The sequence below is a fragment of the Hibiscus syriacus genome, unplaced genomic scaffold, assembly GCF_006381635.1.
Source record: "Hibiscus syriacus cultivar Baekdansim isolate YM2019G1 unplaced genomic scaffold, ASM638163v2 tig00110503_pilon, whole genome shotgun sequence".
NCBI lineage: Eukaryota > Viridiplantae > Streptophyta > Magnoliopsida > Malvales > Malvaceae > Hibiscus > Hibiscus syriacus.
The window spans coordinates 2,942,668-2,961,120 of record NW_024062764.1 but is presented as its reverse complement, the minus strand read 5'-3'; the positions used below and the strand labels follow the sequence as shown (position 1 = coordinate 2,961,120).

At 36.9% G+C, this 18,453-nt stretch overlaps 1 protein-coding gene across 1 annotated transcript; it reads left to right on the top strand.

Annotated features, from left to right (window-relative positions):
• The first annotated feature begins 7,291 nt into the window (after nucleotides 1–7,291).
• LOC120129700 lies at nucleotides 7,292–8,892 on the top strand. The gene is made up of 4 exons (XM_039147142.1): nucleotides 7,292–7,343; nucleotides 7,564–7,812; nucleotides 7,946–8,328; nucleotides 8,586–8,892. The coding sequence occupies exons 1-4, from the start codon at nucleotides 7,292–7,294 to the stop codon at nucleotides 8,598–8,600; spliced, it is 699 nt and encodes a 232-aa protein (XP_039003073.1). The 3' UTR covers nucleotides 8,601–8,892.
• Nucleotides 8,893–18,453: the final 9,561 nt, after the last annotated feature.

The window sequence follows — 18,453 nt, the reverse complement described above, 5'->3', positions numbered from 1 at the left end:
TTTGAAAATACCCTAAAGTGCAATGACTAAATTGTGATTCTACCATTGTCCAAATTCAACAGTTGTTGCACCTTTTTGGTGCCCCCCTTTGACTAAATAATTCGGTGCCAATTGCTGCACCGAAATGTTGATTTTCAACAAGCCATTAAAATTGACTTTAACAATCTCTCACTTGAAGACTGATTTTAATATGTCTTCACACCTTGATCAATGCAATAACATTTCTGGTCTTGTTACTCTAGCATGTCAACTGAAGTTGAACACAACTTCAGTTTGTCCGTAGTCACCGTCTTGTAAACCCACTTGTTATGGAACCTTTCTTGCCTGGTGATAATTCAGCTAATTCTCACGTCTGATTTGACATAAGCAAGTTCATCTCATCTTTCATGAAAGACTCCCACTTTACTGAATCCTCCACCTGCATTGCTTTATCATAGCACTCTGGTCTTCCCATACGAACTGTTTGCCTTGGCTTTTGCCGCATGTAACTTCACGATCTTTCGCGCCATACTTTGCATCAACATGGTTGCCTTTCGACGCCACCGCTTGCTCATGTCCCCCCATAAGGACTCGGCCTCCCATAACAGCTGTTCTTGCTTCAGCTCTTGCCTTCAAGTGATGAAATGGGCTAACACGCCCACAAGTGCATCTCTACCGTAGGAACTCTCTTTCCTACAAGTCTTGATTTGCCTCGGTTTGGACCCTCCTGGTCCTGCGGCAAAGTCTTAGATCCCCTCCAAACTTTGTTTCCTCCGCGTTAAAAGTTAGGTCTTGCTCGACCTATACTCACTTAAAACAACAAATCAAACTCAAAAGAACACTAGAGTAGTGTTGAGATATACCTTCCTCTCTGATTTCATTGGCATTTACTCAAAATTTGCGTCAGCCCTTCTTACTCCCTGAAGTCTGCGGCAAAGTCTTAGATCCCCTCCAAACTTTGTTTCCTCCGCGTTAAAAGTTAGGTCTTGATCGACCTATACTCACTTAAAACAACAAATCAAACTCAAAAGAACACTAGAGTAGTGTTGAGATATACCTTCCTCTCTGATTTCATTGGCATTTACTCAAAATTTGCGTCAGCCCTTCTTACTCCCTGAAGTCTGACACTCCTCGCATTGAACCCTTGTCATTGGAGTTCTTTACGCCATCATGCATTGACACTTTCTCACGGCAAAGTTCGATGCCTCTTCTTGCCTCCTCTTGCCTCCTCCCTTCTAACACGAAGGTTGGAGCTCACTTTCCACCTTGTAAATCTCCGTGGTTGCCTTGTCCCTCTACGTCTTGGCTCCCTTCGACTCTTGTCCACTAGTCTTTGAAAGATTGTTCCTCACTTGAACATCCTCGTCAAGCCCCTGCTTTGACCCTTCTCTTAAGATGGTCTTTGAAGCCATGTTATCTACACAAACATGCTCGGCAAACTCCTTGGACACGGATAACTTTTCTTGCACTTGGCTTCTACTCGCCTTGGCAGAAATGAACCTTATTGAGCCAACTCTCAACGTCTCTTCGATCCTGGGTTCGTCCTCTTCTCTGGACAACTCGATCTTGGGCTCATTCATCACCTTGGATGACTCGAATCCCCTCGGGTAGTCTCACAACACTTCTGGCATCTTAAGTTTGCACCCCCTCGTTTGCTCGACTCTTACCCTTGCCTTAGCATCTTTGACACTTGAACTTGTGTCAAGACTGCACACCTCTTCTCCAGACTCACCATCTGGTTCATCATTGAGTGGACTTTCTCTGCCACTCGAGGAACAACATTCCTCATCCTTTGACTTACCTTCATCATGGATTCACTTGCCACTACCCTCGACTTTCGGCTTTATTTTGGAAGTCTTGTTTTTCTTGACTCCAAATTCTTTGATTGACTCGGCGGTTGTCAAAGCTTTAGAAAACTCCTTGACTTCCCTTCGCTCCAACACTTTCTTCGCCCATGGCTTCAATCCGAACATGAAGGTGAATAATCTATCTTCTTCAGTCAAACTTGGGACTTTGAGCATGAGTCTTATGAATCGGCTCATATACTCCTTAAGTATCCCTTTATGCCTGAAACGCCTCAACTTGGACCACGCCTCCATCCTGGCATATTGTGAGCGGACTTGCTCACTTTGCACCCTCGGCTTGACGGCTTTATCTCTTGCTATCACACTGGATCATTTCTTGTGCTCGACTGCTTTGACACCTGTAGTCTCGCCACGCCTCGCTCCTTGATTTACTACTTGTGAACTTGTAGTCGCACCATCCTTGCCTCTTGATTTGGCTACTTTGAAACATGTAGCCTCATCAAGTCTTGCCCCTGCCTTGATTATTTGAACACTCGCAATTGTATCGGGCTTTCTTCTAGGTTCGGCTGCCTCAACATCAATAACCTTGCCTCGTCTCGATCCTTGCTTGGCCGCATTGACCCCCTTAATCGAACCAAGTCTTTTCCCTGGCTTGGCATCTTTAACACTTTCAACCATGCCAATTCTCGCTCCTTCTTCTTCTTCCATCCTCTTCATGATGGTTGCAAGGCGACGCTTCTCGAGACATCTTCTAATCAATTGAGGACCATCACAGAAATATCACTTTAACTTTTCTTTGCTCACCTTCTTCTTCGCACCGGACTTAGCCTTGTCATTCTTTCCCGATGGCTTTCCTTGGCTATTAACAGTCGATGGCTCACATTGGCCATTCAAAGAGCCCCCTCTACCATCTCCCCGCTACACCTTTTCCCGGTCACCCCCATTATTGCCACTATCACCAGGCATGGGCCTAGATGACACATCGCTACTTGGCTTGACACCTGCAATCTCAGTCAGCTTTCCGGCTACAGCTGGCATCCGAAAGTCTCTGGGCATCACCTTGCTCTCTCCCGAGCATTTCCCCTGGTCTAAGTCCTTCTAAGAAGGTCTTGAGCGCACCATCCAACTTCTCAATTTTCACATTCCATTCGTCTGCAGCCATCGCTTCCACTCGATTTTACCTTTATTTGGATCGTTTCTGACAATTTTTGCGAACCATCATGTATTAGAACATCTCCGTCAACAAACTCGTATCGCCGACCAAATTTCACTATTCATGAAATTCACTATTCACTTGAATATAAACCTCGCAGAAAAATTAACAAAATTCACAACCAAAAGCTCATGATACCAGTTGTTGGGAATTAACCGAGTAATTTCCCTATAACCAAATTAATGAGAATATGAAATAAAAGCGAAAAAATAATACCCGAAATTAATAACGGAGTTCAACCAATTATCCCTACGTCTTCGGACTGATGCAGATCTTTTACTAAAGGGAGAAAAATTACAGGTGTTTACAAAAATACTTGAGAGAGAGCTAGAATGATTTGGGGATGCTTTTGAAGCTAAATGAGTTAGGGTATTTATAGTTGAAGTTTAAGAACTAATCTTTGAAAATACCCTAGAGTGCAATGACTAAATTGTGATTCTACCATTGTCCAAACTCAACAATTGCTGCACCTTTTTGGTGCCCCCTTTGACTAAATAATTCGGTGACAATTGCTGCACCGAAATGTTGATTTTTAACAAGCCATTAAAATTGACTTTAACATAAAGGTGGATTAACTCGTGTTAAGCATACAATGCAAAACTAATTGGTTATTGGTGGAGTGTAAGTTTAATATAAAACCAAGAAAAATACTTCATAGATGTTGAACAACATAACTAAACAACATGAAAAGCTCTATGCTATGGGATACCATATTAGTTAATATCTTCAGCGTTCATGGTGTTAGCCTCAAAATCTATGTCCTGTGCTTGTTGTAATAAGTTGAAGCGCATGGTTGTAACTTGTAACATAAGAAAGTTACATTTCCCATATTCATAATCACCATTCAAAGAATGTATTCTTATCTAAGTTAATAATCATATTTTACGTTACTTGAATTCGGGTGTGAGCATCATATAGGAATACATGTCTAAAAGTTATATTATTAGACAGAAGATTCTTAAAAGTCATATGCTAGCACCCTTATGACAGGCACAAATGTTAGAAGTAAACACTTCAAGAAAAGAATGAAAAGTTGGAGCAACATATAGTTACAAAATACGACTAAAATAAAGAATAAGATAAGATGCCAATAAACAATATACCCAGAGAATAGTGGATATTATGTATGGAACATTTTTTGAGAGAGACTAGGCAAAGGAATACCATGTTCCATCCAATGATAACATCCGTGCCAAAGTTATGCCAACCTAAATTTATCCAAAACAAAAGTTAAATTTCAAGGGGGAGTGCTTAGTTAAACTAGCAAAACAATAAAAGGGGAATGTTACTTGAATTTAAGCATGGGTGTTGAATAAAAGTATTATAAAACTTTTTAAAGTTATTTGGAGGTCATATCCACATATCTATATGTCCGACACAAAATGTTGGATACTAATACTTCAAAGGAAAAGAATAATCCAAACAACATAGAAAGAAGAAATGTCTTTTAAAACAATTTTAAGGAAAATCATTTTAAAGACAAAAATTGGTCTGTTTGTCACCAGAAATTCATTTTTCAGGATTCAGGAGTCGATTATATATGGGGAAGGATTAGCACTCCCACAACGCCCAAAATTGATACCTCTCGATTATACGTTGTCTAAATAATGAAAATTTACATGTTTGAATTTAAAATTTAGGTTACGATCCTTTCAGCTTCTTACAAAAATTTTAAAAGAGTGAATTTGTTTATAAAATACTTGACTCAGTAAAGGTGATTTAATTCACTCGATTTTATTTAAAAAGGGTGCACTACAACAAAACAAGTATATAGCGGTGTTTGTCACGGCGTTTTCAAAGAAAACACCACTAAATTTATACATATCGCGGCGTTTATATCCAAAACGCCATTAAATGGTAACAATAGCGTCGTTTTTCAACAAACGCTGCTAAAACTCGTACTTTAGTGGTATTTTTAAACAAACGTCGTAATAGGGCACATATATCATGGCGTTTTTAGACAAATACCGCTAAAACTTAGTACTTTAGTTGCATTTTTTGACAAATGCCGCTAAAACCTAGTACTTTAATATCGTTTTTAGACAAACGCCGCTAAAGACTAGTAGATTCGCGTGTGTGTGTGATATAGTGGACTTGAGATATAGTCTTGTGATATAGTGTACTTATTTTATTATGGTGATTTTCTGATTTATTGTTTGTGTTGTTTTTCCTTGGAGTGGGTCCATGTTCTCACTTGTTGATAGTGTTTAGCTACAATTGTCTCGCATGTACTGTGTTTATGTTGAATTCTTTACCAATGAATACTTCGTTGTTCTTAATAAAAAAATATAGTATAATTAAATATTAAAAATAGATTCACGTGGAACAACAGATCGTATGAAAGTAAAAAGAAGAAAAGAAGAAGGAAGTCTCAGTACTCTTGGATAAGCAAATGGTTTTCATTGGTTGATTAAATATTTTAATACTTTATAATTATATCTAATAATTTACTATTTATCCACAATTATTAATAATAATAATTAGTCATGAATCTCTTGATAACAATACAACTATTTAAATCATTGGTTCAAACAATGTTTTTTTTTTTTGTATAATCATCGATTAATCCGGATTGGGTCCTGCAGAGGTAAGGACGACCTTTCCAATTCAGTTTCGTAATTGTCAGGATTCGAATCTCTGACTTTACTTAAGTGTTCTAATACTTCATCTCACTAGACCAACTGATTGTTGGTCAAACTATGTTTTTTATGTGTTCAACTTTTTATTATGCATCTAGTATTTTATCCTATTATAATTTTAAATCAAATCATTAATGTTCATAAAAAATATTATCATCTAACGAACGTATGAAATATGGTCACAACTTTTAATTTATTTTGTTTTTTAGACACAAACTAAAAAAATTTAATTTTTAAAAATTCTTAAAATCTTTAAAATGTATAGATCCATAACATCGAATTCACAAATCTCTAATCTCAAAATTCATTTGTTGTCGTTAAATTGATCACTATTGTCTATCCCTTACACTATCATACTCCATTAATCAATTACTCTTTTATCTTTACATACAATCCACAAACTCAAATTAATTAAATTTTAGAAAAGAAAAAAAATCATTTTTAAATATCTAAATTAAAAAAACGCTTAAATTCACAAAATTATTAAAATAATTTAAACACCTTAAACGTTGGACATTTATATTAATTAAACAAAATTTAAGCACTTAAAGTTAATAAAATGTATTTTTCAAATATTTATTTTTTAATCAGCTCAAAAGTTTAAAATATATCGATTCATTTTTTTCTTCTTTCAGAAACTATAATTTATTTTCACAACTTATTATGAGACAAATCATTTTAGGAAGTAGTATACATTTGAAGCTCTTTCACTCTGTTTTGAAAATCGGACCGGACCGGTCGGTTCAATCGAAAATCGTTGCTTAGTTCGGTTCAATTTAAACCGGTTGAACCGTTATTAGTGAACCGGCCAGAACCACTGAACCGTTCGAACCGGACCGGTTGAAAACCGAAAAAAACCCGAAAAAACCGAGAAAAATCGGAATTTTTTTTTTAAAAAAAATTAAACCAAACAACGTCGTTTGTTAAATGAACCAGTCAAACTCGAGTATTGCTGAGCTCGACTCGAACTTGAAAACTTTAAAAGTAAGCTCAACTCAACTCAAACTCACAAGCTAAAAATTATCAAGTTCAACTCGAACTCGAAATATAATATTGAAACTTAAACTCAAAAATGCTTGAACTCAAAAAAAATTTAGAAACTCGATTGAAGCCTAAAATTCAAGCTTTATTGAAGTGAAAGAATAGTTCACTCAATGCTCACCAAAAGGCTCCATGATTTTGAATGTCAAATTACCTCTATTATTTATAGAAGTTAGTTGTGATGCACTTCTATGTTTCTTAGCAATGTGAGATTGTTTTGTTCTCATGTTTTTACTCTTTAGACTTTTGGGATGCTCTTCTATGTTTCTTAGCCATGTGAGATTGTTTTTTAAAAAAATTAAACCAAACAATATCATTTTGTTATGATTTTTTTAACCCCAAATTTATTTTTTAATTATAGTTATATAATTATATTTATTATTTAATATGTTTTACCTTAAATATTATGTTGTAGTTAATTTGAATTATTTTGTTTCACTTGATTTTATGGTTTTTAACTTATATATGTTATGACTTGCTTTGAATATGACTTGTGATATAAAAAATTATTTTTTATTAAATATTTTTATTTAATTTTTTAAATAATTATGACGTTGTCTGATTCTTCCGACCGATCAGACCGATTCAATCGATTGAATCAGTAAACCGATAACATGACTGATTCACTAACCGATCCGGTCCTGAAAACTATGCTCATTCATAATAGTAAAATATAGTAGTATTATGTGATAAGTCCTAGTTGAAGTCCACGTGCCAATTTTTAATGAAAAAGAAACATCTTATGTAAATTACAAGTAAAAAAGCTGAAATCAACATTTGGAGGGGAATTTAAGTTGCATTTAGAGCTCATTTGATTTGAGGCATGGAACTTCGAATCCCTGAAACCCAGAGGCGGGGCGAGAGCAAGTGCCATAAAAAACCAAAGCCCAACTTTTCCCCTTTTTGTTTCCTATCTCCATCTTATCGAGTTCGCTACTATTCAACCGATACGGAGAGCTACAAAGCGAGAGTGAGCAGGAGACGAAGCTGCTGCTGCTGCTTTGCTTTGCTTTGCCTTGCGAGCAGAAATTGCTAATAGCAAAAGGCGGAGAAGCTGGAAGAGTAGCTCAAGGAGCTAGGATCCAAGTTGGAATCTCCTCCATCCGCCAAGGACATCATTCTCAAGCAGTTAAAGGCACGCATTCTTCAACTTTATAACTTCTCCACTGAACTTCCTAGTTTCGCTAGGGTTAATTCTTGCCTAAGCTTTTTTCTTTCCTTACTATTTTAGGTTTTAGGGTTGTAACCGTCTGTTCTACCTGAATTAGATTGCTTAGCTATAGACTCGGAACACTCCCGTTTTGCCTCTCTCGTCCTCCTCTTGGTGGCTCTCTTCTCCTGTCTTCTGGTCTATGCAGTCGTTTCTACACTATTGAATCCCACCGTAAATTCTGATGATGCCACCTTTGAGCCTTCGGGATCGACGGGCAGTATTGATGTGGGGGAAAAGAATGGTGAGTGTTGCAGAGGCATTGAGAATTTGGAGCTGTGGGGTGCAGCTTTGAAGCGGGGGTCTGACTTCAAGTTTAATTCTTCCGTGAAATATTGTCAGGCTTGTAAGGCCATGTGTACTGGAAATGATGGCCCTTGCTTGTGTGATACTTGGGTTTTCTGTGGGAACAAGGAGGCTTACGGGTCGAGATTTGGAGAGGTGAGTTCTTCGTTAGCTTTCCCCTTTTTTATTGGATTTTAAAGGTTCCATTTTAGGTGAATCTGGAATGTTGAATTCTATTGTTAACCGTTTCATCTGATGTTTCTGGTAGTGGTTGTTTGAGTTGACCTGGTGAATAGATTACTCTTGGTTATGATTTGCTTTAACTTGTGTTTTTTGGGTTGAGATTTTTCCCAGTGCCTTGTGCTATGCTTTTAGAGATTGTTTATTAATTCTTCAGGATTTCGGTTTTGAAGGTATTGCAAGTGTGAGATGCCATATAACCCGGATGACCTCATGGTGCAATGCGAGGGATGCAAGGATTAATAAAGTCACTACTCATTTACTTAATAATGCTTGTCAAAATAATATCTTAGCATTCCGATGTTACTTTCCAATAATGATTTATATGTGTCCTATTTTATTTGGTATAATATCTTTGAAAATCTACTTCCTATAAAGCTGTAGTTTTGTTGTGACTGAAAGCAATTAAATGTAAGGCATTCTAGTGAGCTGTAATGGTAGACTCATTAAGACACAGATAAGTATGAGCTAGATAACCTTCAGTTCCTTTTAAAAATACAAAACTTTTATGTTATCATTCAGAATCTTTACGTTGTCAGTTAATGCCGCCTGATATTACTTAACTGCTCTTTTTTATTCAGACATGGTTCATTTCCATTTTAACATTCTACTATTAATGTGTAATATCTTCCTTTGGTCTTCATATCACCTAATTCACCATGGAAATGGTAACGATTTTATGATTTACAGTTTGATGAAAGTTCATATCTAATGAATCAAATAAGGTTTTTTTTTATAGGAATAGGATGCCTCATTAAAAACCTCCCTCTAAGAAGTCTATTGCCCTAAGACAAGGACCCTCTAGTGGAAGGAGGAAAAGAGTACATCATTTTATTAATGATAATACAATTACATAAAATTTAACAACTTTCCTACAAAAATACATAAGACTTGATACACTCCTGCAAGACCTCCCCTCAAAGACATACAACCCAACTAAAAGCAGTACAATTAGCCAATCCCCTCCTTCGCTAGCTTGTCCGCCTCACAATTACAACACCTAGGAATCCACCTGATAATGAACTGATTTCCAGAAACAGCAGACACAATCTCCTTCATAAAATTAGACAAGTAAATAGGGACTGAACTCTGATCTTTAATCCAATCCACTGCTGTCTTTGAATCACTTTCAATAATGAGCCTGCCCTTCAAAGCCCAAACAAATGAAACAAAGATGTCAATGCCTTTCTTGATAGCCTTCAATTCTGCTAGGATAGGAGTGTTAGGACCTGCATTTACTGAAAATGAAGACAGAACAACCCGATTCCAGTCCCTTAGAATTCCCCCAATACCTGCCATCATCCCCACACCACTCACCGTCCCGTCCACATTCATTTTAAAGAAATCCAGTTGAGGAGGAATCCAGCAGACCACACTATTGTCCAAAACCTTAGAGTCTGAAAGGTTGTCAGCCACAGAGGGGTCCCCAATTAAGAAATCAACATGAGTTGAAAACAATGGATACTTGGCTACAAACCACTTAGCTACTCTGAATCGAACCGTGAAAAACAAAGAGATACTGTCCAACTTTCCTTTGTCGAAGATGATCTCATTTCTTAACTTTCAAATGGACCAAAAAACTGCCTCTGGAATAAACTTCCATATAGCAGAATATGGCCTCAATTCGGCCCATGAACTGAGTAAATTAGGAGGGTCTTGCGGCAGAGCAAGCCGAATACCCCAATACCCAATAATTTTCATCCATAGTTCCCAGGATACAGGACAATGAATAAAAAGATGCTGAATAGATTCAGCCCCTTGATTACAAAACGGGCAGAGAATGTTCTCCCCTAAATCAACCCCCTTTTCAACAACTCCACTCTCACAGCTACTTTTTGATGTGACAATTGCCAAAGGAAATTCTCCACTCGAGGAGGAACTAAACCCAGCCAGACGACTTTTTCCCACTGAACTGAGTCCTTAAGAGGAACAGACAGAGCATTCCTGCACGCTTTAACAGAAAACTGCCCATCACCCGAACCAACCCACAACAAACAGTCTTCTAAAGGCTCCATAGGTTTAATATTTTTTAGGGTGTCCAACAACTCAACGAACTGCTCAACCTCCCAATCAAAAAGGTTCCTCCTAGTCTTGATATTCCAAACCCATCCAGACGAATCGAAACTCCCAAAATCAGCTACCTTACCCATTTTATTTGAAGAAATGACATATATTCTAGGAAACCGAAGTTTTAAAGGGAAATCCCCTATCCACGTATCACTCCAAAAAGAAATAGATTTACCATTATCTATTTGAAGCTTAGCATGAGATCTAAGGCAACCTCCAATGACGTCCTCCTTTAAATAGTTATTCACAATTCCCCTCCATATCCAAGAGTCTTTACGAAAGCAAGCTCTATTAATATCCATGGATTGGCAGCTCACATTGTGTTTGCTGCATAATAGTTTCTTCCACATCGAATTCTTGTCATTGGCAAACTTCCAAACCCACTTGCCCAACAACGCACTATTTGTAACCTTCAAATCCACCACTCCCAATCCTCCTCCACTCAACGGCTTACATACATAGTCCCAGCGCACCCAGTGCATTCTCTTTTTGTCGCCCCTACTCCCCCATAAAAATCCGACATCAATGAATTTAACCTCTGACAAATAGAAGAAGGCATCTTAAAAATAGAAAGGTAAAAAATAAGTAAGGATGACAACACCGACTTTATTAATACCAATCTACCAGCCATATATAAAGTAGTAATTTTCCAACCCGCCAATTTCTTATTAAAGTTGAGAATAACCGGATCCCATAACTTCTCCGAATTCGTTTTCGCCCCCAAAGGAAGGCCTAAGTATTCCGTGGGAAATGAGCCAATAGAACAACCAATCTCCTTAGCCCAATCTTCAAGGATGTCACTCTCCACATTAATTCCGAAAAGTTTACTTCTGGCTAAGTTTAGATGGAGCCCCTTCATTAAGCTGAAAATCCTCAAAACTCTTCTAACATTCTTAATCTGCGTAATTGATGCTCGGCAAAAAATAATTAAGTCATCTGCAAACTGAAGATGGGACAAAGAGAATGAATTTTGATTTTTACCAAAGGAGAAACCTTCGAACAGACCCGAATCCACTGCTTTAGTCAACATCCTATGAAGTAATTCCCCGACCAAATTGAACAAAAGAGGAGAAAGGCTACACCCTTGCCTCAAGCCTTTAGCAATAGGAAACTCCTTAGTAGGAGACCCATTCACTAGAACCGAAATAGAAGCTGTAGAGATACATTGTGAGATCCAAGAACACCACCTCTCTCCAAACCCCATCTCCTTATAAGCCTTTAAAGAATTTGCCATTCAACTGTATCGTAAGCTCTACTGAAATCCACTTTGAAAACAACCCCTTTAAGTCCTTGCTTCATCCAATAATCAATTCCTTCATTAGCTAAAAATGCACAGTCCAACAACTGTCTACCCGGAATAAAAGCGAACTGAGACGGACTGATGATATCCTTGATACAAGAAATAAGTCTTTTTCATTGAACTTTTGAGAGGATTTTGTACAAGCTGCCCACAAGACTAATGGGTCTATAATCTTCAATGCTCTCGGGAGTACCTTTCTTAAGAATCAAGGTTATAAATGCATGATTGACTCCATGCTCCCATGACTTACCTTGATAGAAATCAGAGAAAAACTCCATGATCTTCTCCTTAAGATTTTCCCAATATTTCTTATAAAAACCCATGGTAAAACCATCCGGACCAGGGGCTTTTGCACTATCCGAAGAAGAGATTACTTGCCACACTTCTTGCTCAGAGAATTCCACCTCCAAAGATGCACTCTGAATTACAGAAAGTTGTACAAAATCCATATTTAGGCCCTCAACCTCCATTACTGAATTAGTGTTGTAAGTCGTCTTGAAGAAATTGAACACATTGCTTCTAATTTTTCCTGAGTCCGAGATAAATTCTCCCTTAATTTTCAATGAAAGAATAGTGTTGATCATGTTCCTAATCAAAGCACTCAAGTGAAAGAACCTCGTATTTCTGTCCCCATCCTTAATCCACCTACTCATGGACTTTTGACACCAGATGCTCTCCTCAGTCCTTAACAGCCTCCGTAACTCCTTTTTACATTCTACCATCTGATCCCACTCCCCTTTGGACAAGATTCCACCTTGCGAATTCCTTTCCCAATTCTCTATCTTCCCTTCAAGAACCGAAATAGATTCTGACAGCCCAACATTGTTGATTCCAGGCCAACTTCTAATATGGTTTTTAGCGTTATGAAAATTCCCCCAAAATTCCTCTTATTCTTCTCAACTGCCACAAGATTAACCACAAAATCATCAAAGCCTTGCTCCTGTAAAAGATCATTGAAGAATTTAAAAGGTTTTGGGCCCCAATTTATACAAACATCTTCCAACAAAATCGGTTTGTGATCAGACATAGAGATCGAAAGAAGTCTCTGTGAAATCTTAGGAAAACAGTTAAGAAAACTGTCACTTAACAAGAACCGATCAAGCCTAACCCATGTTGAATCTTCTCTATAACTACTCCATGTAAAAGACCCTCCTGACATGGGCAGATCAATGAGCTTAGCTCTCTGCACAAATGTTCTAAAAATATTTAAAGTATGCCAGTTCTGAGCTTTCCCTAGCTTTTCTTCCGGATCAATATACGCATTAAAATCCCCCCTATACAAACTGGTAAATTCAACGAAACTACAAAACACAACAACTCCTCAAAAAAATTCTCCTTTTCGTCTTCAATAGCCGGGCCGTATACATTAATAAATACGAACTCCTTTTGATCATTCAAAAAATACCCCACCAATGCCAAAAACCTGATGTGGACATGTTGATTGGTGACTTTGAACATATTCTCATTCCATATACTAATCAAACCACCCTTAGACCCCTGTGCTGGAGACAACTTCACTCCCTTTAACAAACTCCCTCCTAACCTCCTTAGAATAGACTCCTTACAATGTTCTAGCTTGGATTCTTGAATAAACACCAGAACTGGTTTGACCTTCTTTACAAGCCTAGCGACAGAAGCGATCTTCTCCCTCCTCCCTAAACCTTTAATGTTCCACGAAAGAATTCTTAAATTCTGCATAAAAATGTATCACTCCCAAAAGCCCCAACCATACCCATCCAACCGCAAAACCTAACCATCATATCCATCATCCTTTACAACCTTCGAACCATTCTCATGGCAAATAATCTTTTCAATAAATTTCTCCTTCCCATCCTTGAAAGAGATGCCTAACATCAGACATACTTCCCAAGTGGCCATAGCTTCCTCCACCAGCTTAGAAAAAAGAGGAGAGTAGGCAGTGTGAATATTAACCAACTCCAAGGCTTGATAAATTAAACCTCTTCTATTCTTTCTGCGAACTCTTCCTAACTTTGGAGATGAAAACGCATCAGGTGCCACACACTCCGACACTACTGCCGACGACTGTTGTAATATTCTGCAATCTGACCCCTTCTGTTCTTGAATCGTATTAGCCTCTGAACCAATAAAATCAGCTTCTTTACACGAATTTAGCCATATTTTCCTGTTCCTCGACCTTTTATAAACTCTAGCATATTGACCTCTTTTCTTTCTCCCATCATGCGTTGATCGAAGAGTCATACAAGCAGAAACAGGAAATCCCCTCTTCCACCTCTTGACACTCTTTACACTTACCTCCTTGTTTTCCTCCTGCACCAATTGACTAACCACTTCCATCTCCATTCTATTTTCTTCGACTACCTGGACACCCTCACCTTCTTTTCCAATTAAATCGCAGCTATCCACCTCTACTAATTCATGAAGAGACTGAAACTTGTTATTCTCTCCTACATCATCCCACCTCACCTTAACCGCCGGCCCAACATGAATAATTTTAGTAACTGGTGAAAAAGAATCCCAGTTTGAATCAGATTGGGCTGAGCAGCTCGGATCCACCACTGCTCTCAGCCCAAGACCCGCATACTCCATATTAAAAACTGGCTCCACTTCACATTCCAGATTCCCTGACAGCCCATAACTATTGGATTTCGTGTGGGATGTCTTTTCAGGGGACTGTTCCCCACCTTCTTTAATCCCCCCACTTTCTAAATTTCTTTGTCGCCACGTGTTCCCCTCTGTCCCCACTACCACTGCTGACATTCCCCGAATACCTACTTCCTTCCCTGAACTACCCCCATCTTCATACCACTCCTACAACTTTTCTCCGATTATAGCCGGGAATGTATAATAACTTCCTCCCAAAGTAATTTTGACCTTAAAAGATCTTCCATAAGACCCTACAATAATGGATTCTTGTATGTCATAAGGACTTGCAACCCTTATCAACAGTCTCGCCGATGAGAGATCCTCTTTATTTCTGGTCTCATCTAGTATACAAACAAGGTCTCCCCACATTCCTGCTAATTTTTCCAGGAATGGTTCATTCCAGCAAAGAAGTGGTAGCCCTACTAACTCTACCAAACCATACGCCATTAGAACACCTTCATCATTCAACACCGGAGATAACCATTGAAACCAGGAAAACATTTTGTCTCGGTACTCCGACCACGCCTTACCGAAATCTTCATTTGACTTGAACATAACAATGACATCATTCCCTACGAAACCCCAACTTACTATCTTTACCTAAAATCCTTCCTTTACGAATGCCTCCTTCACCATGTCCAGCTGCATAGAATATTTGACTACCCCTGTTAATGAATACTTCACCCAGCCATAATCATCCGTAGGAATGTGCATATCCCATACATTCCTAACTCCATTTGCTTTCACAGACTGACCTCCTTCTCTCTCCACTAGCTCAAACTCCATGTTCTTCGTGCTATCCCCCTTCAACACTTCCTCGTACGATCTGCCATTCCTCAGACTACTCGCTATTTTTGTTTGCATCTGTTGCCTACCTCTGACCCCTGCGCCAGATTTGTTACCTTCCGGTTGACGCTTATACCCCACTATACCTCTTCTCCTATTCTTCTTGTACTTTTCCACCCCCACTGACACTCGCTTCCCATCAATCAGAGTTCCATTCACATTCTGAACTGCTCTATTGCAACTTTCCTCTAACGTAAATTGCACAAAAGCAAATGTGGACGATTTGTAGTTCGGTTTAAAAATAAAATTTGGAATATAAACCCTGACTATTCTACCATACTGGATGAAAATCTCTCTAAGCTCACTTCTAGAAACTCTCTTACTAAGGTTGTCAACAAAGACAGTCCATTCCTCATCGGAGGAGGGACTCTCATACGCACTCGCTTCGTTTCTCTCTCTAACTTTCTCTCTCATACTGATTTTCAAATTTCTTCTTTTTTTAACACAAAAACGTGAATTAGGTTGACATTTTATGTTATCATTCAGAATCTTTAAGTTGTCTGTTAATTCCTCCTGATATTACTTAACTGTTTTTTTTTATTCGGACATGGTTCATTTCCATATTAACATTATACTATTAATGTTTAATATCTTCCTTTGGTCTTCATATCACCTAATTCACCATGGAAATGGTAACGATTTTATGATTTACAATTTGATGAAAGTTCATATCTAATGAATCAAATAAGGTTTTAGTTGGTTGACATTTTATGGAAAAATAGTGGCTGCAATTGAGGATTTAGCTTCTGGTAACGTCAGCCAGCAGTGGAGTGTAGAGAATTTCATGTAAATCACTATAGTGTTGTCTTAGATCTCCTTAAAACTTTGGAGTTCATTACGTTATTAAAAATACTTTAAGTGAAGAAATCTCTGAAGTTTTAGCGTACACTGCAAAATAATGTTACTTTTGACAATTTAACTATAAAGTGGTTGCAGATTAACCTTTAAGGTTATTTAATCTAAAACTGCAATGAAAAGTGCAACACAGTTGTCTTTCTTCTTGGTCATAGAAAAAGAAATGAGACAAATTTCATTAGAGCCTTTTGGAGGTTTTTAACGCTCCTCTTCACTAAGAACTTAATGAGATTGAAATTCATAATGTTACCAAATGTAACATATTGTTTGGTGTACCTTTAGGGGTGTTATCTATTCAACTTTTGAAACTTATATTGCCTAGCTTTAATTTTACATTAGTTTTGACCAGTATAACTCAACATTTAGTTGTACTTCTAGTATCTTTTGGGCACATATGGGTTGGAACTACTAGTGGCTGGTTGATAAGTAGATTTTGGTTTAATCAGTCTGATTATCAATGATTCAATGTTAACTTCAAGGGACTTTGCATGAGTTATTTGCCGATTATTTTTCGCTAGAAATTAAAACATATTTGATCTGAAGAGACATGTTTCAAGTTCTGTTAGAATGTTTACTATTTTCTGAGTTCTTTGCCACTGATTCCATTGTACTGTGTGTGTATATATATTCCTGATTGTACATGAAATTGGATTATCATATATTCCTGACCAAACATAATTATGTTTGTAGGTTTCATCCTTCCTGTATGGATATGACCATTGAATAAGCAAAAAGATTGGATCAATTTTTATGTTACGATTGTACTTCGGAATGTGAAGACTTTCAAAATCAACTTTAAGCTATAATACAGATGATATGACAAAATCAACCCCAGAGTCCACCATCTTAGGTGTTATTATTGTTTATTCTAGTTAACAATGTTGAACTATATTATATTTTACGTTAATGTAAAATTTGATTTATTATGGATTTCAAGTCTCTTGTTATGGATTTCAAGTTTGTTCTTATGGATGTCAAGTTTATTGGATAATGTTACAGGTTAAAATTTTAAATTTGGGTAACAAAAGAGTAGAAAACAACATTTTAAAAATTAGTTTTAACTCGCAGTGTTTGTATAAAAAAGGCTACTACATAAATAGTCAATTCGGCATTTTTGAAAAATATCACTAAAGTTCTAGATCTTTTGCGGCGTTTATACAGAAAATGTTACTATATACATAGTCAATAGCAACATTTTACATTCATAAACGCCACTATATGATATAACATTTAGCAGTGTTTTTAGGAACAAAAGCCACTATATGTCATAACATTTAGAGGCGTTTTTGGGCCAAAATGCCACAAAAGAAAAGATAAATAGCGGCGTTTGGAAAAAATACCGTTAAATATCATAACCTTTAACGGCGTTTGTAAAAAAATACCGCTAAATATCGTTACCTTTAGCTGTGTTTGTGAAAAAACGCCGCTAAAAACATAACCTTTAACGGAGTTTGTGAACGAAAAACACCACTATCTTTTGAGGCATTTGTTTTAGTGGCACTTTTTGCGGCATTTGTTTTTTACCACAAAGGTTTTTAGTGGCACTTAAAAACGCCACTATGTGACTAAAAAAACCGCTAAAAACCTGTTTTGTTGTAGTGGTGTTCCCTTACTACTTGAATTAACAGAAATTGAAATCCATTTATGTTGGACGTAATTTCGTTTACCTTTGATTTTTTTTTAGAAATCGAGAAAATGAAGGCATGATGCATAAGTGCAACAATAATAAATGACATGCAAATTGGATGAAATATTCACACAAAATATACTTAAATTTAACAAAGATAAATAAACAATGGAAAATAAACGCAAAAAATATTTACCTTTATTAAAATAATTTTATTATAAAAATTCAAAAAATATTTATTAAAAGTACTAAGATACATCTAGTTAATTAACTTAACGAGCAACAAATAATATTTTATTCAAATAACCATTGGAAGTGCACCCCAGGTTTTTGGAGGTCTTTTATAGGTTAGTCGAATAATTGAAAAAAAAAATCTTATATAAGTTCATACCATTAACAATAAAAAAATTTATTAAATAAATATATAATTCAGTACTTAAAAAATTTCTTTAAAAAATGCAAGTACACATAAAAAAATACATAAACATATGAGAGTTTAAAAAATTAAATAAGTAAATAAAAATATATGTGCATAGTAAAGCATATATATATATATATATATATATATATAGACACACACGTATGAGAAAACACAAAGAATGAGATACATTTACTATGAACATAATCAATAACCTACAAATGTAACATATAATATGCATATATGGATATATAAATCATGATGTGGGCTGTCAAAAGAGTAGAATTTGAACTAAAAATGCAA